This window comes from Dendrobates tinctorius, unplaced genomic scaffold (genome assembly GCF_039654945.1).
Source record: "Dendrobates tinctorius isolate UK_male_01 unplaced genomic scaffold, ASM3965494v1 ptg000125l, whole genome shotgun sequence".
NCBI classification, from domain to species: Eukaryota; Metazoa; Chordata; class Amphibia; order Anura; family Dendrobatidae; genus Dendrobates; species Dendrobates tinctorius.
Window position 1 is genome coordinate 41,874 of NW_027361793.1, and position 24,448 is coordinate 66,321.

A 24,448-nucleotide genomic window follows, 5' to 3' on the forward strand; every position below is an offset into this window, starting at 1 on the left:
GGCAGTCACAGACATACTGATAATTGAAAGGGCTATTGTGTTTCTCTTTGTAGCATACAAAGTTTTTATATAATCTTTGATCAATATTTTCTGCCAACTCCTCACAGGTTTCAATATCTAGAATCCTTTTTTGATCACTTCTAGAAGATGGTAATGAGCTGGATTGGATTCCTTCGCCTTATATAACGGTCTTGTAATGAGTCACTGATGCGCCCTTCCCATAGGCAGGACTGATTGTTATACGCTGGCAGCACACAGTCAAGGTTCATTGGAAATGCACAGATCTCCTTAATTAGGAGCAGCAGTTTGTTTTTGTTTTTTTAAATACAGAAATTATATTGTGAACACCTATAATATAAAGCAGTTAGAAAACTCATTTGTTAAACCATAAAGTTGTATGCCACTTTTGTCATGTATCAGTCTCAGAAAGACCTACGGTAAATAACCTGAGTATTAGTTGTGTGGGTTTCTGTGCTCACTGAAATTGTCTACAGGAAAGATCTATATCTTTGTACCGTGTTAGCCAGTAGATAGAAAAATATTCAGAATTGAGAGTCCTCAGTAGTTGATACCTTTTAATGGCTAACTGAAAAGATGGTAACAAACTGCAAGCTTTCAAGACTCAGGTCTCTTCATCAGGCTAGACTAATACAAAATCTGAAGAGTCACATATTTATGCACAATACAGCACAGAAAAAATGCAATAGATGAGACAAGTGACGTGAAGCAGATGAAGAGACCTGAGTAGTCTGGAAAGCTTGCAATGTGTTACCATCTTTTCAGTTAGCCATTAAAAGGTATCAACTACTGAGGACTCTCAATTCTGAATATTTTTGAAATTGTCTAGACACAAAACGATCCCTCCTTCTTATAATGGAGGAAATATTTGTATCACTAGTGGGGGACTAAACAATTTGTGTAATTATAATTAAAAGTTTATTTTATTCTTGGTGAAAGAAGTGAAGTGAACTACAAAACTATCAGCAAGGAAAAGTATATTGTACCTACATAAATGTATCATACCATACATTTTATTCCAGATTTGGTCTGAGATCGGTAAAGGCTTTCTTGATGGATCTATAGAAAGGAGTCCCAGTCGGAAAAAACAGTATGAAAGTGGTGAGTTTGTATTAAAATATTGCAACAAATCATTATTTATATAGCGCCATTAATTCCATGGTACTGTACATGAGAAGGGGGTTACATACAAAGTTATAGATATCGTTAACAGTAAACAAATTTACAATGACAGACTGGTACAGAGGGGAGGGGACTCTGTCCTTGTGGACTTACATTCTATGGGATAGTGGGGAAGAGACAGAAGGTAGAATATAGAACCCCAAAATTCACAAACTACCCTAGCAAATGTCCTCTGTATCGCCTACTTTCTTATAATCTATTTTGTCTACGACTGCTGATAAAACTGAGTAATGAGGGGAATACATCATCCCTCCTATGCTAGTTTTCTGGCAGCACAAATCGCTAAATTTGCTATATATATATATATATATATATATATATATATATATATATATATTATATATTATTGTGTGTATGTATGTATGTATGTGTATATATATATATATATATATATATATATATATATATATATATATATATATATATATATATATACACGCCTTAACATGTCTGTCTGTAACCGAAATCCCGCTGCGCTGATTGGTCGCCCCCGCCAGGCCACAACTGATCAGCAACAGGCGCAGTCCGCCATTGGCAGGACGCACACCACAGCTACCGTGCCGTCGGGAGATCAGCGGCGTTATCGGTTGCCGCGGGTCATCTCCGGGAGCACGGGCGTCAGCGGCGACACAGCCGGAGATGCCCGGCGCTAGCCGGTGCCCAGGGTCCGGAGGAGAAGAGACTCCTTCGGTACCATAAACGTGTAAAAAATAGAATTGAAATAAAAAATAGTGATCTACTCCCCTTCCGATGGCCCCCGAAATCTGTCCTTCGTCTCCACGCTGCCGGCATCTTCCGTTCCCAGTACTGCTTTGCGCGAAATGCCGCTGATGACGTCGCGCTCTCGCGAGAGGAAGTCAGCAGTGGTCTTTGGCGCAAAGCAATACTGGGAACGGAAGATGCCGGCAGCGTGGAGAGGAGGGACAGATTCCGGGGGCAATCGGATGCTAAGTATATCACATTTTTTTTATTTTAATCTGCTGCTGGCCATATTCTAGAGTACCCGATGCTTTAGAATTGGGCCAGCAGCTAGTAGTAATATATTGAGTTTACAGCACTTGCAAAACAAAGACGTCGTCTTCCGCCACAGCACAACTATGCTATAGTGTACCCCCAGAAGGCATTTTAGCTTGAGGTACAACAGCTCATGACTGGCATAAACTTCATTTTCTATTAGACAGTCCATAAGATGCACCGAACGAAGATGTGCGCGCCTTCCTCCAGCTGACTGTAGATTCAAGGCTGCCGTATGATACTCCTACCATGATATGTTTACAAGCAAATTAGTCATCCCTCCATCCACCCCTATTTCTTCCTCACTATGCTCCATTTGTGGCAGGAGCTTCCTCCCTCTGCTATACATCCAATTTACAACTATTAAAGGGATATTCCCATCTCCAAGATCCTATTACAATATGTAGTAGGTGTAATGGCAAATGTCTCCCAATTAGAAACATAGTATACAGTCATGGCCAAAAGTTTTGAGAATGACACAAATATTATATTTTCACATGATCTGCTGACCTCTGGTTTTTATGTATGTTTGTCAGATGTTTTTATCACATACAGAAATATAATTGCAATCATATTATGAGTAACAAAAGGTTATATTGACAGTTAGAATGAGTTAATGCAGCAAGTCAATATTTGCAGTGTTGACCCTTCTTCAGGACCTCAGCAATTCTCCCTGGCATGCTCTCAATCAACTTCTGGATCAAATCCTGACTGATAGTAGTCCATTCTTGCAATATCAATGCTTTTATTTTGTTTGAATTTGAAGGTTTTTGCTTGTCCACCCGTCTCTTGATGATTGACCACAAGTTCTCAATGGGATTAAGATCTGGGGAGTTTCCAGGCCATGGTCCCAAAATCTCTGTTTTGTTCCCTGAGCCATTTAGTTATCACCTTTGCTTTATGGCAAGGTGCTCCCATCATGTTGAAAAAGGCATTGTTGATCGCCAAACTGCTCTTGGACGGTTGGGAGAAGTTGCTCTCGGAGGACATTCTGGTACCATTCTTTATTCATGGCTGTATTTTTAGGCAAGACTGAGAGATAGCCCATTCCCTTGGCTGAGAAGCAACCCCACACATGAATGGTTTCAGGATGCTTGACAGTTGGCATGAGACAAGACTGGTGGTAGCGCTCACCTGGTCTTCTCCGAATAAGCCGTTTTCCAGATGTCCCAAACAATCGAAAAGGGGATTCATCAGAGAAAATGACTTTACCCCAGTCCTCAGCAGTCCACTCCCTTTACCTCTTGCAGAATATCAGTCTGTCCATGATGTTTTTTTCTGGAGAGAAGTGGCTTCTTTGCTGCCCTCCTTGAGACCAGGCCTTGCTCCAAGAGTCTCTGCCTCACAGTGCGTGCAGATGCACTCACACCTGCCTGCTGCCATTCCTGAGCAAGCTCTGCACTGCTGGTAGCCCGATCCGCAGCTGAAACACTTTTAAGAGACGGTCCTGGCGCTTGCTGGTCTTTCTTGGGCGCCCTGGAGCCTTTTTGGCAACAAGGGAACCTCTCTCCTTGAAGTTCTTGATGATGCGATAGATTGTTGACTGAGGTGCAATCTTTCTAGCTGCGATACTCTTCCCTGTTAGGCCATTTTTGTGCAGTGCAATGATGACTGCATGTGTTTCTTTAGAGATAACCATGGTTAACAGAAGAGAAACAATGATGCCAAGCACCAGCCTCCTTTTAAAGTGTCCAGTGGTGTCATTCTTACTTAATCATGACAGATTGATCTCCAGCCCTGTCCTCATCAACACCCACACCTGTGTTAATGGAGCAATCACTGAAACGATGTTAGCTGGTCCTTTTAAGGCAGGGCTGCAATGATGTTGAAATGTGTTTTGGGGGATAAAGTTAATTTTCTAGGCAAATATTGACTTTGCAAGTAATTGCTGTTAAGCTGATCTCTCTTTATAACATTCTGGAGTATATGCAAATTGCCATTAGAAAAAATGAAGCAGTAGACTTTGTAAAAATTAATATTTGTGTCATTCTCAAAACTTTTGGCCATGACTGTAGTTCTTATGATCAGCTGTCGCGCACCCCATGTGCAGGGCACTGCAATGGCTTAGTTATTAGTGATCCCAAGCTTCTGCACTACTCTGCACATGGGGTAGGTGACCTAGCTAATCAAAAGAACTATACTACATTTCTAATTGGAGGTATTTGCTAATATTATTACACCTGCTATATATTGGGATAGGACCTTGGAGATGGGAATACCTGTTTAAGCTAATCCTCTTGGTTAAACTGTTTGTCCATTACTTTAATATTAATAGCCTATCCTTAGGATAAGTCATCAGTACCATATTGGTGGCGGTGACACCCGGCACTCCCTCAACAGCTGTTCCTTGTGCTGACAGCAGCTGCTTAACATGAACAAGGATGGATGTGCAGAATCCGGCTGCGGCCGTTATGCAGCTGACAGCTGTGTTGGGCAGCTCTACAGCTGATCACATCTGAGTTGCACTGTGAACAGCTAATAAAAGGGGCTGCCGGGTTTCACCCCCCCCCCCCAACCGATGTGGTATTGAGGAAGTGCCCTAAGAATAGGCAATCAATATTAAAGAAACGGACATCCCCTTTAAACCCTACCGCTTTCACTTTCAGACAGAAATTGCAAAGATCAGCAGGAAATTGACTCTTGTCTTCTTTGCATGATGTTTATGCTTTTTCTCTGCGTTTCAGGAATTATAAAGAAAATGTAGCAAAAAAATCTCTAGTTTTTACTTTTATCTTTCAATTCTAGGGTTACTGTTTCTCGGTGAGGCTCTGTGTTCATACTATTTTCCCTTTTGGGGTATGTGCAGGTGGTGTCTTTTTCAGGCTCATTTTGCCTGAAATGGCGCTCATTAATCATTAAATACGGAGCATGTGCGCAGCAAGTCATGTTCATTATTTTAAACTTTTTAACCTCTTCAGGCTTTGAAATCCATGATGCAAAAAGTGACCAATCCATTTATCAGGGGGCTTCCTATTAGCCAAACTGCGGCCAAAAATACACTGCTCTCAAATAAAGGGAACACTTAACCCCTTCACCCCCAAGGGTGGTTTGCACGTTCATGACCGGGCCAATTTTTACAATTCTGACCACTGTACCTTTATGAGGTCATAACTCTGGAACGCTTCCATGGATCCCGGTGATTCTGACATTGTTTTCTCGTGACATATTGTACTTCATGTTAGTGGTAAAATTTCATTCAAATAACTTGCGTTTATTTGTGAAAAAATGGAAATTTGGCAAAAATTTTGAAAATTTCGCAATTTTCCAACTTTGAATTTTTATGCCCTTAAATCACAGAGATACGGCACACAAAAAACTTGATAAGTAACATTTCCACATGTTTACTTTACATCAGCACAATTTTGGAACCAAAATTTTTTTTTGTTAGGAAGTTATAAGGGTTAAAAGTTGACCAGCGATTTCTCATTTTTACAACACCATTTTATTTTTAGGACCACATCACATTTGAAGCCACTTTGAGGGGTCTATATGATAGAAAATACCCAAAAGTGACACCATTCTAAAAACTGAACCCCTTAAGGTGCTCAAAACCACATTCAAGAAGTTTATTAACCCATTAGGTGCGTCACAGGAATTTTTTTGAATATTTAAAAAGAAATGAACATCTAACTTTTTTTCACAAAAAAAATACTTCAGGTTCAATTTTTTTTATTTTACCAAGGGTAACAGGAGAAATTGGACTGCAAAAGTTATTGTGCAATTTGTCCTGAGTACGCTGATACCTGATTTGTGGGGGGGAACGACTGTTTCGGCGCATGGCAGAGCTCAGAATGGAAGGAGCGCCGTTTGACTTTTTCAATGCAAAATTGGCTGGAATTCAGATCGGACGCCATGTCACGTTTGGAGAGTCCCTGATGTACCTAAACAGTGGAAACCCCCTACAAGTGACCCCATTTTGGAAACTAGACCCCCCAAGGAACTTATCTAGATATGTGGTGAGAACTTTGAACCCACAAGGGCTTTACAGAAGTTTATAACGTACAGCGGTACAATTAAAAAATCATATTTTTTCCACAAAAATGATCTTTTCACCCCAATTTTTATTTTCCCAAGGGTAACAGGACCCTAAAAGTTATTGTGCAATTTGTCCTGAGTACGCTGATACCCCACATGTGGGGGTAAACCACTATTTGGGCGCATGGCAGAGCTCGGAAGGGAAGCAGCGCCATTTGACGTTTTTGGCTGGAATTGAGATCGGACACCATGTCGCGTTTGGAAAACCCCTGATGTACCAAAACAGTGGAAATCCCCCACAAATGACACCATTTTGGAAACTAGACCCCCTAAGGAACTTATCTAGATGTGTGGTGAGCACTTTGACCCCCCAGTGCTTCACAGAAGTTTATAATGCCCGGGCGTGAAAATAAATAATTCGTATTTTTTCCACAAACATGATCTTTTAGTCACCATTTTTTTATTTTCCCAAGGGTACCAGGAGAAATTGGACCCCAAAAGTTGTTGTCCAATTTGTCCTGAGTATGCTGATACCCCATATGTGGGAGAAAACTACTGTATGGGCACACGTCGGGGCTCGGAAGGGAAGTAGTGACGTTTTGGAATGCAGACTTTGATGGATTGGTCTGCGGGTGTCATGTTGCCTTTGGAGAGCCCCTAATGTACCTAAACAGTGGAAACCCCCCACAAATGACCCCATTTTGAAAACTAGACCCACTAAGGAACTTATCTAGATGTGAGGTGAGCACTTTGAACCCCCAAGGGCTTCACTGAAGTTTATAATGCCAGGGCATGAAAATAAAAAAATCGTATTTTTTCCAGAAACATGATCAATTAGTCCCCAGTTTTTTTCATTTTCCCAAGGGTAACAGGAGAAATTGGACCCCCAAAAGTTGTTGTCCAATTTGGCCTGAGTACGCTGACACCCCATATGTGGGAGAAAACTACTGTATGGACACACGTCGGGGCTCGGAAGGGAAGCAGTGACGTTTTGGAATGCAGACTTTGATGGAATGGTCTGCGGGTGTCATGTGCGTTTGGAGAGCCCCTGATGTACCTAAACTATTGAAACTCCCCACAAGTGACCCCATTTTGGACACTAGACCCCCCACGGAACTTATCTAGATGTGTGGTGAGCACTTTGAACCCCCAAGTGCTTCGCAGAAGTTTATAACACTCGGACGTGAAAATAAAAAAATCATTTTTTTCCACAAAAATGATATTTTTGCCCCCAATTTTTTATTTTCCTAAGGGTAACAGGAGAAATTGGACCCCAAAAATTGTTTTGCAATTTGTCCTGAGTAGGCTGATACCCTACATGTGGGGGTAAAACACTGTTTGGGCGCATGGCAGAGCTTAGAAGGGAAGGAGCACCCTTTGACTTTTTCAACTCAGAATTGGCTGAATTGAGATCAGACGCCATGTTGCATTTGGAGAGCCCCTGATGTGCCCAAACAGTGGAAACCCCCAATTATAACTCCACCCCTAACCCTAGCCCTAACCCTAGCCCTAACCCTAAGGCTGTGTGCACACGCTGCGGATTTTGCTGCGGTTCCGCAGCGGTTTTGGCTGCTGCGGACCCGCAGCAGTTTCTGCTGCGGTGTACAGTACCATGATTCCCTATGGGAATCAAAAACCGCAGTGCAGACGGTGCAGAATTTTCCGCGCGGATTATCTGCGGTTTTCAATCCGCAGAAAGAATTGACATGTCAATTCTTTCTGCGGATTCTCCTGCGGTTTGCCATCTCCTCTATTGAGGAGATGAAAAACCGCAGGACAAAACCGCAGAGCAATCCGCAGGTAAAACCACAGGTCTTTTGACCTGCGGTTTCACCTGCGGATTTTACAAAATCCGCGTGGATGAATCCGCACCTAATCCGCAGCGTGTGCACACAGCCTTACCCTAACGGGAAAATGGAGATAAATACTTTTTTTTTAGTTTTATTATTTTTCCCTAACTAAGGGGGTGATAACGGGGGGTTTGACTTACTATTTATGGCGGTTTTTATGTTTGGCGACTGTCACACGCTAAAAGACGCTTTTTATTGTAAAATAGTTTTTGCATCACCACATTTTGAGAGCTATAATTTTTCCGTCTTTTGACCCACTGAGTCATGTGAGGTCTTATTTTTTGCGGGACGAGTTGATGTTTTTATTGGTACCATTTTCGGGCACGTGAAATTTTTTGATCGCTTTTTATTCCGATTTTTGGGACGCAGAATGAAGAAAAACCAGCGTTTCATGAATTTCTTTTGGGGGGGTGCGTTTACACCGTTCCGCGTGCGGTAAAATTGATAAAGCGGTTTTATTCTTCGGGTCAGTACGGTTACAGCGATACCTCATTTAGGTCTTTTTTTATGTTTTGTCGGTTTTATGCAATGAAAACTATTTGATATAAAAGATAATTATTTTTGCATCGCTTTATTCTGCGAGCTATAACTTTTTTATTTTTCCGCTGATGATGCTGTGTGGCGGCTCGTTTTTTGCGGGACAAGATGACGTTTTCAGCGGTTCCATGGATATTTATATGCGTCTTTTTGATCGCGTGTTATTACACTTTTTGTTTGGCGGTATGATAATAAATCATTATTTTTTGCTTTGTTTTTTATTTTTTAAGGGGTTCGCTAAAAGGGTTAACTAATGGGACAGTTTTATAGGGCGGGTCATTACGGACGCGGCGATACCTAATATGTGTACTTTTATTTTTTTTTTTTTATTATTATTTCCAAAAAATGGATTTATTGAGGGAATATTTTTTTTTTTTTTTAATTTATTTTTACATTTTTTTTAAATTTTTTTTTTTACTTTATTACATAGTCCCAGGTGGGACATCACTGTCCTGTGACAGATCGCTGATCTGTCACATCACAGATCACTGTGACAGATCAGCAATCTGTCACAGGCATTGAAGAAGACTTCCTCTTGCCTGCGCTTTGCAGGCACTGAGGAAGCCAGCTTCCTCAGGTCCCCGAAGGCCCCCGTCGCCATCTTGGATCCGGGGGCCTGGAGGATAGGAGCCCCCGGCAGCAGCGCTGCACATTGCGCTGCCGTGGGGGGCTCATGGAAGCACGGAGGGAGCCCCCTCCCTCCCGATGCTTCCCTTTAACTCCAGGTACACCGCGATCATGTTTGATCGCGGTGTGCAAGGGGTTAACGTGTCGGGGGCGGTCCGTGACCGCCTCTGACACATAGTGCCGGGTGTCAGCTGTGATAATCAGCTGACACCCGGCCGCGATCAGCGGCGCTCACCACGTGGGCGCCGCTGATCGCGGTAGACGTACTATCCCGTCCACGGTCATACGGGCCCGGGTACCGTGGACGGGATAGTACGTCGGATGTCAGGAAGGGGTTAAACAACACAACGTAACTCCAAGTCAGTCACACTTCTGTGAAATCAGCCTGTCCAATAATGAAGCTACACTGATTTTGAATTAATGTCTCCTGCTATTGTGCAAATGGAACAGGCAACAGGTAGAAATGATACAATTAGCAAGACAACCCTATAAAGGAGTGGTTCTGTAGGGGGTGACCACAGAAAGCTTCTGTTCTCATCATTTCTGGCTGTTTTGTCACTTTTTTGTATTTTGTCACTGCTCTCACCTAGAGATATAGTCGCATGATGCGGTGTCTACAACCCACAGAAGTTGCTCAGGTAATGCAGCTCATCCAGGATGGCACATCAATTCTAGCTATGGCAAGATGAATAGCTATGTCTGTCAGCACAGTGTCCCGAGCAAGGAGCAGATACCAGGAGAGAGGCCAGTACACTTGGAAAGTGGAGGGGGGCCGTGGAAGGGCAACAACCCAGCATCAGGACTGCTAGCTCCTCCATTGTGCAAGGAGGGGCAGTGCCAGAGCCCTGCAAAATGACCTCCAACAGGTCACTAACATCCATGTGTCTGCTCAAACGGTCAGAAACAGACTCCATGAAGGTGGTATGAGGGCCCAATGTCCATAAGTGGGTGTTGTGCTTACAGCCCAACACCATACGGAACGAGTAGCATTTGCCAGGGAAAACCAAAATTGGCAATTAGGCATTGGCGCCCTATTCTCTTCACAGATGAGAACAGGTTCACAGTGAACACGTGACAGTCCGAAGATGCCATAGAAAACGTTCTGCTGCCTGCAACATCCTTCACCATGATCGGTTTGGCAGTGGGTCATTAATGGTGCGGGAAAAATTTCTTTGAAGTCCAGCACAGCCCTCCCCGTGTTAGCCAGAGGTACCCTGATTGCCATTAGGTGCCGGGATGAGATCCTCAGACTGTGTGTGTGTCATGAGGCATTTCCACTGAAGTTGGATCAGCCTGTAATTTGATTTTCCACTTTGATTTTGAGTATTATTCCAAATCCAGACCTCCATGGGATGTTCATTTTGATTTACATTGCTCACTTTTGTTTTATCGTTCTCAACACATTTCACTATGAAATGAATAAAGATTTACAACTAGAATATTTCATTCAGTGATAATTAGAATGTGATATTTTATCATTCCCTTTATTTTTTTTGAGCAGTGTGTATTCATGAGGGTGATGCTTCTTCCTTCCCCTGTCCGCATTAAAGGGGTGTTCCCATGAACAATGTACATTTTAATCAAAACATCTTGGAATACTAATAATTTCCACAATTGGATGTGTTTAACCCCAATGTGAGCCAATTTGGTACTTAATGACCAAGCCAATTTTTACACTTCTGACCCTTGTTACTTTGAGGTTATAGCTCGAACGCTTCAATGCATCCCACTGATTCTGAGATTGTGTTTTTTTGTGCATTTATTATACTTCATGTTGGTGGTAAAATTTCTTCAATATAACTTGCAATTATTTATGGTCTAAAAATTGAAATTTGGAAAAAATTTAGAAAATTTTACAATTTTCAAACTTAATTTTTGTACACTTAAATCAGAGTGGTGTCACACAAAATAGTTAAATAACATTTCGCACATGTCAACTTTACATCAGTACAATTTTGGAAACATTTATTTTTTTTTTTTTTGTAATTTTTTTTCCCACAAAACTTTTTTTTTTTTTTTTTGTGCCCATCTCACATTTGAAGTGAGTTTGGAGGGCCTATATGACAAAAAATACCCAAAAATGACACCACTCAAGGTGCTCAAAACCACACTCGAGGTTTATTAACCCTTCAGGTGCTTCACGAGAGCTAAAGCAATGTGGAAGGGAAAAAACGAACATTTTTACTTTTTTCACCAAAAATTTTACTTTGGAACCAAGCTTTTTTTTCACAAGGGCATTAGGAGAAAATGGACCACGAAGTTTGTTGTGCAACTTCTCCTGAGTATGTCGATACCCTGTATGTGGGGGAAAGCCACTGTTTGGGTGCATGGCAATGCTCAGAAGGGAGGGAGCACCGTTTGACTTTTTGAACACAAAATTGGCTGGAATCAGTGGTGGCGCCCATATCATGTTTGGAGACCCTCTGATGTACTTAGAATTGGGGAGATTCTACTGTTTAACTCCAGCCCTAGGCACAACCCTAGCGAAAATAAATACTTTATTTTTACCTAACTAAGGGGGTGATAAAGGGGGGTTTTGATTTTTACTATAATTTTTTTTTTTTTTGTGAAAAACGGTAATTGCAACATTGGGGTTGGTAAAAACTGACCCAAATCATGTTCTCCAGGGTCTCTGCTATCCCCAGTTGCCGAGACCCCCTGTTGAATTTCCAATGCTGGGGGCGTAAAAAAGCGTCACTTACGAATAAGTACCCTTAACTGCCGCCATTTAAAGGCGTATCAGCGGTCGTTAAGGGCTTAAAATAATGTTCCTATTCTAAGATAATCTTATAAATGTGCCCCTGCTGTGTACTGTGTAATGGCTGTGTCTGATCGTGCAGGAACATGGTCTGATCATACCACAGCTCCCGGGCAGGGGAGGAAGCAAAAGAGAGGATACAGATAGGACAGCAGGGGATCACAGCTGCTTCTTTCTGTGCCCTCATATATATTGAATCACCTCAGTAGGCTCAGTACATGAATGGATAAATTCTTTGAGATGGAGTGGGTTCTGCTATTTTGCCATGGCAGAGGCTGTACAAATGCGATATGGCACTCACAATCTATTCCAAATTTACACTCAAAAAATCAAGTGACGCTCTTTCCTTTTCTGAGCTCTGTGTCCAAACAGTACTTTTTAACAACATATGGGGTATCATTGCATTCAGTAAAAATTGTGTGACAAATTATGGGGCCCATCTTCTTCTTAATTCTTAATTTTCGTTTTCACAATTTAAATAAAAAAAAAATTGACTCTACTTAGTTTGTTACCCAATTTCTTCTGAGTGTGGTGATATCTCACATACATTTTTTTTTTTTTTGACACATGACAGTGAAAGGGAAGAAGCAACAAATGAAACTTGGAGTTTGAATTTGGCTGGAATAGATTGCAGATACCATGTCTCATTTACAGAGCCCCTGACTCTCCAAAACAGAACACCCCCCCCCCCCCCCCCCCCAAGTGACTACATTTAGGAGACTATACCCATCAAGAAATTCATTTAGGGAAGTGTTGAGATTGTTGAACTGGTTGGTGTTTCATAGAACTTTATAATTTTACCTCTAACAAAGTGCAGTGTGTCACGGAAAAACAGTCTTAAGGCTCATTCACACGTCAGTATTTGGTCAGTATTTTGCATCAGTGTTTGTATGCCAAAGCCAGGAATGGAACTTACCGAGAAAAAAATATAGTTGAAAGACTGACTCCTGTTCTTTATTTTGGAGACATTCCTGGTTTTGGCATACAAATACTGATGAAATACTGATGTGTGAAAGAGGCCTTAGAATCAGTGGGAACCGTTGAAGCATTCCAGAGTTATCACCACATGAAGTGACACTGGTGACATTTCAAAAATTTGGCCTGGTCAGAGACTAGAAGGCTGCTACAGATATATAAAGTGTGGCCTTGACCTTTTAATAAAAAAACAAAAAAATGTAATTTTCAAGATGGCACGCCTGTACCTATTGCATCCGGCTTCGAAAAATGGCAGCATGTCTTGGCAGACTTTTATTTTTTTTTATTCTTTGACAATGACTATACAAACAGTTTGCAGGTTAAAAAAAGCAAACAAATCAAACCAGAACATGCTGTTCCCTAAGTTCCAGTATAGTTGCGTATACATCAATTTTTTCCACTTGTATTTCAAGCTCTGATGGAAATGGAAACTGTGCTGAAAAAAGCCATTAAAGAGCGCAGAGGGAAGAACCCCGGGCGACATGTGTTCATGGACTCATTACTACAAGGAAACCTCAATGACAAGCAGGTGAGTCTGCATCGCAGAGCACTAACGCCTCTAAAAATCCATAAAGGAGCACTCCATCTATTAGCACATAGTAACGTGTGTGCCGATGGCTGATTGCAGTACTCACCAGCCAGTTTTTCAGTCATGTGACCACATTTGTGACTTAAATTGCACAGCGTGTGTCTAGGAGGTCACTTTTTTCTGTTTTTGTTTTGTTTTACTGTCAATATGGCGATGTGAGGGTTTGTGTTTTGCCGAATAAGTTATACTTTTGAACGACTGCATTATATGGTAACATCAGTGTACTGGAAAATGATGAAAAATACTCTAAGTGCAGGGAAATTGCAAAAAAAAGTGCAATTCCACATTTTTTTTTTCTTATATTCACTAAATGGTAAAACTAACCTGCCATTCTGACTCTCCAGGTCATTACGCATTAGTGGCTACTAAAGATATATAGGGTGTGTTGTATATTTTTTTTTTTTTTATTGATACTTTGATCACCTGTTGTTGCAGCTGCCAAAAAAATAATTCTGGTGTTTTGGTTTTTATTCATTTATTTTTTTTATTCATTTATTTTCTTCCATTACACAATTTACCAATCTGGTTAATTTACTTTATATTTTGATTGGGCATTTCTGAACACAGCAATACCAAATGTGCAATTTTTTTCTATTTTGAAAATATAAATATATATAGAATATAATTTTATTTAATTTTTTTACTTGCTTCAGTGGTTTCCTTAGGAGCGTTAAAGATGCAATCTTCCAGTTGGTTGTGCTACACATGGCAGGGCTTCAGCCATATGCAGCAGAAATTATCATCCGCTCCTCTGAATGCCATCATCGGACTAGCGTTCTTAGGAGGTCTGCAATGACAACCACAGGATCTTCTGCAGACCCTCGGCTGTCATGACAACCCATGGGCGCCCAGTGATCACGTGACAGGGGTGCTGATGGGCATGTCTTGTGATTCGCTTCTGCCAGGTGCAAGTTAACCCCTTTGCAACTTTGGACGTATCTGTATTGCGACTGCAGCTGTGGTGATCATATTAAAGTGTTGGCGCCATCTTGAAGCAGGGCACATGGAGTCATCGTCCCGGGTGGTAGCAACACCACACTGCTTTCCCTCATATTGCATGAAACACTGATGTCCAACCTACAATCTGTGCTACCAGAGTCACCAGGGCCAACTCTGGTGCAATCGACGTCATCTTCAGACCTCGCAGGGACCACCCTGTACTTCCTCATTCAAGCTGTGTACGTCCTGATTCAACTATGTAGTTCTGTGCACCGTGCTAGGCCTTATGGTGTCAGACTGTTTGAAACCTGTGCATCACTGCTGGTGCTTGTGCTGCTAAAGAAAGAGTTCCTGATTTCCACCCCCCCCCCCCCCCCCCATCATTGCCTAATCTTTCCTTATTCCCCCCTACCACCCCCTTCTGCCGCTGAGCACTGGTCACTACTTGATCACTCAACTTTTACACACACACATCCACACGTCTTCCTTGCCACCAACACTGATGGGGAGAGGATTCCACCTTTTTTTTTTTCCCCCTTATCCTCCTCGTCTTCAGCAAGTGATGCTGAACCACCACGCACATGCCCCAGGACAGAAACTCCCACTCCCTCCCACTGAGCCAGTGATTCCTGATTTTGTGGCGCAATCAGGGATAAAACTTTGACGCTTCCGGAATCGAAGTCCTCTTCTCTGAGGATTTTGTCAACTTCATGGTGGCCCAAACAAATTTGTATGCCCAGCAACTTTTGGCACAAAACCGCCCTTCATCATTTTCTAACTGGACTCCTGTAGCCGCAATAGAATTGATGATGTTTTGAGGCCTTGTCCTTCACATGGGGTTAGTGATGAAGCCAGAGCTTTGGCAATATTGGAGTGTTGATGTTTTATATAGCACTCTGGTGTTCTGCATGGCTATGACCTGGAAACATTCTGAAGCCATCCAAAAATATTTGCATTACAACGATAGTGCAGTGTCGTCCCCAAGATTAATCATATTGACATCTGCAATAATAAGTCCCTTATTCTGGCAATACCTGCCCAGTACCCACAAGTTTAGGGTTTATGAAGCGAAGGACACCTGGATTGAATGCCCCCCCTGTTCTGGGAGTGAGTGGGAATTGGTGCACCCACTGCTGGATCAAGGTTATCACAGTACCGCAAAAATTAAATGCCTCCCTAGGACACTAATTGAGCAGCTGCTCAGAAAGGGTGAGAGCATAGTCCAGTGTAGCGACAGCATGCTAGTGGTCAAGGATAGTTGAGCCGATATTCGCCGAACGTCATTGGCATCAATGAAAGTAGAAATGAACAGATATGTTCAAAACCAATCATGAAACATAAATTTTTAACGGATGTGGCACATTCGGATTCGGTGATCGTTTTCCGAACCTATTCGACCATCTCTTCTCAAGGACGAGGGATGTCCTCTTCTTGGCCACCATACATGGTGATGGCAGCACCCCCAGCACTGTACAAGGTACCTCCTACACAGGTCCGACCACATTGTGTACTGGGGTACAACAAGAACATGATGGTGGTGGGGGATGATATCGCTGATCCAGTCCTCCGGCCGTACAGTGACATCAGAAAAGCCAAGGTGTTGTACAAGAAGCTGGCCATGTACATAGTACAGCTTACAATGCACAAAGCTTTCACGCTATCGCTATGTACCAGTCTGGCCTGCACATCTTACCAGGAGGTTGTGATCAAGACTCTAATCTTTGGAAATCAGAAACGAGCGTGCTCTAGTACTTCCAGAACTGAAGGTGCTCTTATCGTACCATGCCAACATTTTCCCAGGGAGATCCTTCAAACCACATAAAAAGATGGTTGCAAAAGGGAAGTGCGCAAGGACGCCATTTTGCAATGTGACACCTGGCCTGTGTAGAAGAGTGCTTCAAACTGTACCGCACACTCATGATCTACTAAATTAATTTCTGATTTGCACAACTCGTGTGTGCCAACCTGACACACACTACACAACTCTCATATACCAAACTGATGCACTCTATGCAATTTACGTATGCCACTACAATATGAAATTCACATACCAGGAAGCAGATCAGATTTAAAATGGGATAACTTGTGGAGCATTTTCACTGTTTCAGCACATCAGGGGCACTCCAAACACGACATGATGCCCGCAGACCATTCCAGCAGTCTTCCTTCCTTTCCAAGTCCTGGTGGTTTTACTCCACCTATGGGGTATCTGTGTACTCAGGAGAAATTGCACAACAGAGTTTGAGGTCCATTTTCTCCTTTGTGTGTGTGTGTGTGTGTGTGTATATATATATATATATATATATATATATATATATATATATATATATATATATATATATATATATATATATATATATATATATGCCACACCCACTCCACATAACCCTGCCCACTGGTAGATAGAGAGCGGGGTTGTGTATAAGCCAAGTTTTTCAGCACTTTTTTTGTGCTGGAAATACCCCCCTTGGCTTGTACACAAGTCATTGTCCCAGAAAGCCGGAAGGGGAGTGGCGGGTTACAGAGGCAGGAGCTGCCGGCTGTGGCTAAAGTTTGTGCTGCTGCTGTAACAGTGCGCACAATGCCAGCCGCAGCCACCGGCTTCCAGCACACAGACATCATTCTCTCTTACCTGCGCGCCATGGGTGCTGACACTGCATCTCATTCTGGCCACTGGTGCCTGCAGCTCTTCCTGCTGAGCAATAGGCCCCGTTCATTAAGGTAATGAATATGCACTGCCTCTCTACTCCCATAGGCGTGGAGCGCATATTCATTACCTTAATGAGCAGGGCCACATGATCGCTCATCAGGAAGAGCTGCAGGTGCCGGCGACCAGAACTAAATGCGCGCAGTAGGAAATATGCAAACAGGGATAGGGGATAAGGAGCCATCCATACCAGGACAGGGACGGAGGGGAGCCATGCATACCAGGACAGGGACGGAGGGGAGCCATGCATACCAGGACAGGGACGGAGGGGAGCCATGCATACCAGGACAGGGACGGAGGGGAGCCATGCATACCAGGACAGGGACGGAGGGGAGCCATGCATACCAGGACAGGGACGGAGGGGAGCCATGCATACCAGGACAGGGACGGAGGGGAGCCATGCATACCAGGACAGGGACGGAGGGGAGCCATGCATACCAGGACAGGGACGGAGGGGAGCCATGCATACCAGGACAGGGACGGAGGGGAGCCATGCATACCAGGACAGGGACGGAGGGGAGCCATGCATACCAGGACAGGGACGGAGGGGAGCCATGCATACCAGGACAGGGACGGAGGGGAGCCATGCATACCAGGACAGGGACGGAGGGGAGCCATGCATACCAGGACAGGGACGGAGGGGAGCCATGCATACCAGGACAGGGACGGAGGGGAGCCATGCATACCAGGACAGGGACGGAGGGGAGCCATGCATACCAGGACAGGGACGGAGGGGAGCCATGCATACCAGGACAGGGACGGAGGGGAGCCATGCATACCAGGAGAGGGACGGAGGGGAGCCATGCATACCAGGACAGGGACGGAGGGGAGCCATGCATACCAGGACAGGGACGGAGGGGAGCCATGCATACCAGGACAGGGACGGAGGGGAGCCATGCATACCAGGACAGGGACGGAGGGGAGCCATGCATACCAGGAGAGGGACGGGGGGGGGGGGAGCCATGCATACCAGGAGAGGGACGGGGGGGGGGGAGCCATGCATACCAGGAGAGGGACGGGGGGGGGGGAGCCATGCATACCAGGAGAGGGACGGGGGGGGGGGAGCCATGCATACCAGGAGAGGGACGGGGGGGGGGGGGAGCCATGCATACCAGGAGAGGGACGGGGGGGGGGGGGAGCCATGCATACCAGGAGAGGGACGGGGGGGGGGGGGAGCCATGCATACCAGGAGAGGGACGGGGGGGGGGGGGGAGCCATGCATACCAGGAGAGGGACGGGGGGGGGGAGCCATGCATACCAGGAGAGGGACGGGGGGGGGGGGGAGCCATGCATGCCAGGAGAGGGACGGGGGGGAGCCATGCATGCCAGGAGAGGGACGGGGGGGGGGGGGAGCCATGCATGCCAGGAGAGGGACGGGGGAGATCCATGCATGCCAGGACAGGGACGGGGGGAGCCATGCATACCCGGCTTAGGCTACTTTCACACTTGCGTTTTTTTGCTGTGCGTTTTTTTGCACACACAAACGCATGAAAAAACGCATCATGCGTTTGTGTGCGTTTTTTTGCGGGTTTTGGTGCGTTTTTTTTTTTTTTAACGCATGTTTTTTTGTGCCTACGTGCGCATTACAATGCGCACATATGCGCACCCATAGACTATAATGGGTGTTTTGCTGTAAAAAAAAACGCATTGCGTGCGCATGTGTTTTTTTGGGGCAAGTCGGACGCACAAAAAATGCAACAGGATGCATTTTGTGCGACCGATCGCACACTACAAAAAACGCATGCGTGTACAAACGCATGTGTATGCGCACCCATGTAAAAGATGGGGGAAAAACGCATGCGTTTTTTGCGCTAAAAAAAGCGCAAGTGTGAAACCAGCCTTATAGTCGAGTCGATAAGCTTACCCAGTTTTCTGTGGTTCCGTGGCAAAAGTACTGTAGGTGCCTCAGCTTATACTCGGATCAGCTTATACTCGAGTATATATGGTGTGCGTGTGTATATATTTTTCACAACTGAACATTATTTTCTTTGAAGCACCTGGGTGCTCACCACACATTTAGGCCTCTTTCAGACGTGTCTGCGTCCAGTACGCTTGGTGACAGTTTTCACACATGCCATAGGCACATTGAAATCTATGTTGCTGTGCACATATCTGTGTGTTTCTACGGACCATGTAACACATGTAGACATGTCAGTTTTTTTTTGTGACCGCAAGGACCGCAAAACGTCCCACACACGGATGACACACTAGGATGTCATCCGTGTGACGTCCCAGCACCTTTGAAGCAGCAGTACAGTTAGACAGCTCTCACCATCTCCACTGCACTGCCAGCGATCAGTGCAAGCAGGGGAGAATGATGAGGTATATTCAAGCGACAGCATATGGCAGGAGGGTCCCCCCCCCTTCTTCATTTTTTGACAACCATCCTTTGCTAAAGCTGACATCTGGGGGCAGAGTATTCTCAGGCTGGTAAGGAGCCATGGATATTGACCCCCACAGCCTAAAAATAACAGCATGCAGCTGCCCAGAAAATCCACATCTACTAGATGCACCAATTTTGCAGAGCTCTCTGCCCAGCTTTTCCCATGTGCCCTGTAGCGGTGGCAGGTGGGGTTGATGTCACATTTGTATTGTCTGGTGACATCAAGCCCATGGATTCTGTTTGCAGTGATTGCAGCAGCTACTTCTCTTCCAATCTGCTTTATGGGGGTGTCCCTGCCAACGTCGTGCTGATTACCTAACTGCAGGGAGGCGGGTGTCAGTCAGCATGACATTGGCAGTGATGCCCTGTCACCAGAGTAGAAAAGGAAGAGCTGCTCTATTGACACAGTCAAAGGCAGTATCCTATCCTGAACTGGGAGAGATTATCAAAGGGTACAACAGACAAGTAGTTGGCAATTATCTTCTGGCAAAGTCTTGGCCCGTAGGGGAAAAAACCCAATAGTTCTAGATAACGCATTCCCCTCACCCTCCTATAAGCTTTTGTGTATGTACATGAGTAATGAGACTATTTCTAGCCATTACTTGACTGGTATCCTGCAGCTTTTACCTTTGCACTAAAAAAACTTACAGTATTTCTCAATCCTTCCCCCTATACGCTCCTTTTTATTTATTTTCATGAAGTGGGTGTAATGATTCCTCACTGAATATGAACTATTAGGGTATGTTTCCATGTGGCGTATTTGCTGCAGATTAGACATTGTGTACAGCCGCAGTGTCAAGATGTTACAGTATAGTGGAGGGGATTTTATGAAATCCTATATCCACTATGTGTACAAAGACGCAGGTGGCAGACCCACGTAACCGGACATGTGGCGCGTCTTTCCAGACCCCAGCATGTCTATTTATCTTGTGGAGACGCTCAGGATAAATAGCACTGTTCTATGTACAGTGGGGAAAAAAAGTATTTAGTCAGTCAGCAATAGTGCAAGTTCCACCACTTAAAAAGATGAGAGGCGTCTGTAATTTACATCATAGGTAGACCTCAACTATGGGAGACAAACTGAGAAAAAAAAATCCAGAAAATCACATTGTCTGTTTTTTTTTTTCATTTTATTTGCATATTATGGTGGAAAATAAGTATTTGGTCAGAAACAAGCAATCAAGATTTCTGGCTCTCACAGACCTGTAACTTCTTCTTTAAGAGTCTCCTCTTTCCTCCACTCATTACCTGTAGTAATGGCACCTGTTTAAACTTGTTATCAGTATAAAAAGACACCTTTGCACACCCTCAAACAGTCTGACTCCAAACTCCACTATGGTGAAGACCAAAGAGCTGTCAAAGGACACCAGAAACAAAATTGTAGCCCTGCACCAGGCTGGGAATACTGAATCTGCAATAGCCAACCAGCTTGGAGTGAAGAAATCAACTGTGGGAGCAATAATTAGAAAATGGAAGACATACAAGACCACTGATAATCTCCCTCGATCTGGTGCTCCACGCAAAATCCCACCCCGTGGGGTCAGAATGATCACAAGAACGGTGAGCAAAAATCCCAGAACCACGTGGGGGGACCTAGTGAATGAACTGCAGAGAGCTGGGACCAATGTAACAAGGCCTACCATAAGTAACACACTACGCCACCATGGACTCAGATCCTGCAGTGCCAGACGTGTCCCACTGCTTAAGCCTGTACATGTCCGGGCCCGTCTGAAGTTTGCTAGAGAGCATTTGGATGATCCAGAGGAGTTTTGGGAGAATGTCCTATGGTCTGATGAAACCAAACTGGAACTGTTTGGTAGAAACACAACTTGTTGTGTTTGGAGGAAAAAGAATACTGAGTTGCATCCATCAAACACCATACCTACTGTAAAGCATGGTGGTGGAAGCATCATGCTTTGGGGCTGTTTCTCTGCAAAGGGGCCAGGACGACTGATCCGGGTACATGAAAGAATGAATGGGGCCATGTATCGTGAGATTTTGAGTGCAAACCTCCTTCCATCAGCAAGGGCATTGAAGATGAAACGTGGCTGGGTCTTTCAACATGACAATGATCCAAAGCACACCGCCAGGGCAACGAAGGAGTGGCTTTGTAAGAAGCATTTCAAGGTCCTGGAGTGGCCTAGCCAGTCTCCAGATCTCAACCCTATAGAAAACCTTTGGAGGGAGTTGAAAGTCCGTGTTGCCAAGCGAAAAGCCAAAAACATCACTTCTCTAGAGGAGATCTGCATGGAGGAATGGGTCAACATACCAACAACAGTGTGTGGCAACCTTGTGATGACTTACAGAAAACGTTTGACCTCTGTCATTGCCAACAAAGGATATATCACAAAGTATTGAGATGAAATTTTGTTTCTGACCAAATACTTATTTTCCACCATAATATGCAAATAAAATGAAAAAAAAAAACAGACAATGTGATTTTCTGGATTTTTTTTTCTCAGTTTGTCTCCCATAGTTGAGGTCTACCTATGATGTAAATTACAGATGCCTCTCATCTTTTTAAGTGGTGGAACTTGCACTATTGCTGACTGACTAAATACTTTTTTTCCCCACTGTATAGGATGCGGTCATTCCACACATGCGTTATCACCGCGCATATAAAAGCTGACAGCGCTTTGTGTGGGGCGGGTATTCGCTGCGTTCAAAGCGCTGCCGATTCGGGATGTGGAGACATACCCGTAGACCGATTTGACCAGTCTTTGAGTGAAATATGGGTGCAAGATACAAGAAATGGCAGATAAAGGGGGGAGAAGCCTTTTTCTCTGGCAATGTTGTAACATTTCTAATCTTTCCAAGTTCAGTGGAAAAAAATGAAATTCTAAGTCCACTTAATTCTCGGTGTACAAAGGACATGGTTTTTCTGTGCATGTTTTGCAGCAACCAGCTTTTTAAGTCTTTATGCAGATGATTTTCCTTTTGACCTAGTTTGCATTTGCTCTTTACTGCATTTTATTATTATTTGTCAGAATTGTAGAATCTAAAGATTGTTTTCTCTAGGTCCTGGAAGACTGTATGATCTTCTCCCTGGCGGGGTGTGTGATCACAGCAAACTGTAAGTTTTAATCATATCTGATATAATCTAAAGTAATTGTTACTGGCAGAACACTTATTGTTTGCATTGATACAAATATAGCAATCTGTATACAAAAAAAAAAAGTATATTATGGTCCAAAAAAGAGACCAGCACTAGCTTCATCCATAAAAGAAAGGGGGCTTTATTTCCATTCATGGTAAAATCGATGAAATTCACACAGTGGTACAAAGCAAGGCATAGAAAGCAACCACAAAAAATCTTTCAGGCACCACACTTCTGACCTGTGCGCTCCTTAGTGTCTACACTTTTTGTGGTTGCCTTCTATGCTTTGCTTAGTACTGCTGTGTGAATTTAATTGATTTTAAAGGGGTTATGGATTAAGTGGATTCTGGTCTTTTTTTTCTTTTTTTTTTTTTTTTTTCTTTTTGGACTATTTTCTGCCTTGAGGTTTTTTTTTTTTTTTTTAACAGTTGAGCTGAATCTTTTTCCCAATAAGCCTATAATACTATCGATTATGAAATAGCCGTAATTCAAAATGTTCTAAACCTTTCATTTCCCTGTGCAAGTCTATGTAATTGCATAGCGTTTAGCCTTTGGTCTGTGTTGCCAATGTCTTTTATATCTTCCAGTATAAGTTAATATAGTATTTTGTTTTTTTATTCTGCATCTGGGATGCTGTGTAGTAACGCTATAGTAGATGCAGGTAATATTTATTTGATTTGATAAATAAAGTATGATGCATGATACTTCAGCCTCTGAAGCTAGCACCTGCACAGCATGGAGACATGAGACAGTTCATTCAAAGGGGTTGTCCAGGATTTGAGTCAGTCTACATTCTGCTGCTCTCATTAAACTTATGGCCTTGTTCACACTTCATTATCTGCAGTGCATTCAAGATATCTGCCTCAGTCGCCTTAAAAACGAGACTCAGATGAAGTCCCGACGACTACAATTAAGTACTTTATTTACATGTTCAATTACCATTTTCTGATCTACTTGCTGTAAGATATATGATCATTTTATTTTTCTTGTTTTTTTTGTCTATGAATTGTCTAGTGTGAGTGTGCTCTTGCACTTTGCGCGTATACTAGCTTATAGTCCAGTTTTTTTTTTTGTTTTTTTTCTGTGATTGTCTGAGCAGACAAATACCTTCCATAATTGAACTCAGTTTGTGTCATTGACACACAGCCCCGTCGAGGGTTCATCTGAATGTTTTTTTTTTTTTTAGGCTGAACACAGTGCAGAAAATAATGTGAACTGGACCGAAGGGTCATTATAAATCATTTGTTGGGGTTAACTTAACTCCAGGTGTCAGAGTACAGCTTTTCATATTTGCTCCTGGACAAACCCTTTACTCACTGAAATTTTGATTTGTGCATATGCTTTTATATTTTTTTAACAAATTTATTTTAATAAATTACTACATGCTGTTGCGTGTTTAACTTTTTATACTAACTATGCATTTCACATGCACATACAAACCTACATAGTGAGAAAATAGGGGGGGAAGCCAGCATTGCTTAAGGTTAGGACGCATAAATTGGAGTGCATATGCACATAATGTCTAGCTGTATTCAAAAATGAGATATTTAGCAAAAAAATTGATCAATTCAATTGAGCCACCCCGCCGCGCCAAGGCAATCTCATATGGGGGGTCCTACTCTATATATTTTTAATAAATGCTGTGCCATTACGGCCTCCTAAATACATTTAGAGCATGACCACATCAAGTGCAATCTGTACCTGAACATTACTGGATCGCTTCCATGAAGCCAGATGAAGCAAGTGCAGATGAAGGCCAACCAGGTCTGAACACAGACATATCAGGAATGGCCTCCA

The 24,448-nt window shown here is 43.4% G+C and overlaps 1 protein-coding gene across 2 annotated transcripts in view; it reads left to right on the plus strand.

Moving 5' to 3' along the window:
- Positions 1-24,448, plus strand: part of CYP20A1 (cytochrome P450 family 20 subfamily A member 1) — a 95,492-nt gene that overhangs the window by 29,578 nt on the left and 41,466 nt on the right. For both annotated transcript variants that reach the window (XM_073541828.1, XM_073541829.1), the window contains 3 exons: positions 1,041-1,119; positions 13,350-13,465; positions 22,573-22,627. In XM_073541828.1, the coding sequence (XP_073397929.1) occupies positions 1,041-1,119; positions 13,350-13,465; positions 22,573-22,627 (250 nt within the window). The remainder of the gene's footprint in view (positions 1-1,040; positions 1,120-13,349; positions 13,466-22,572; positions 22,628-24,448) is intronic.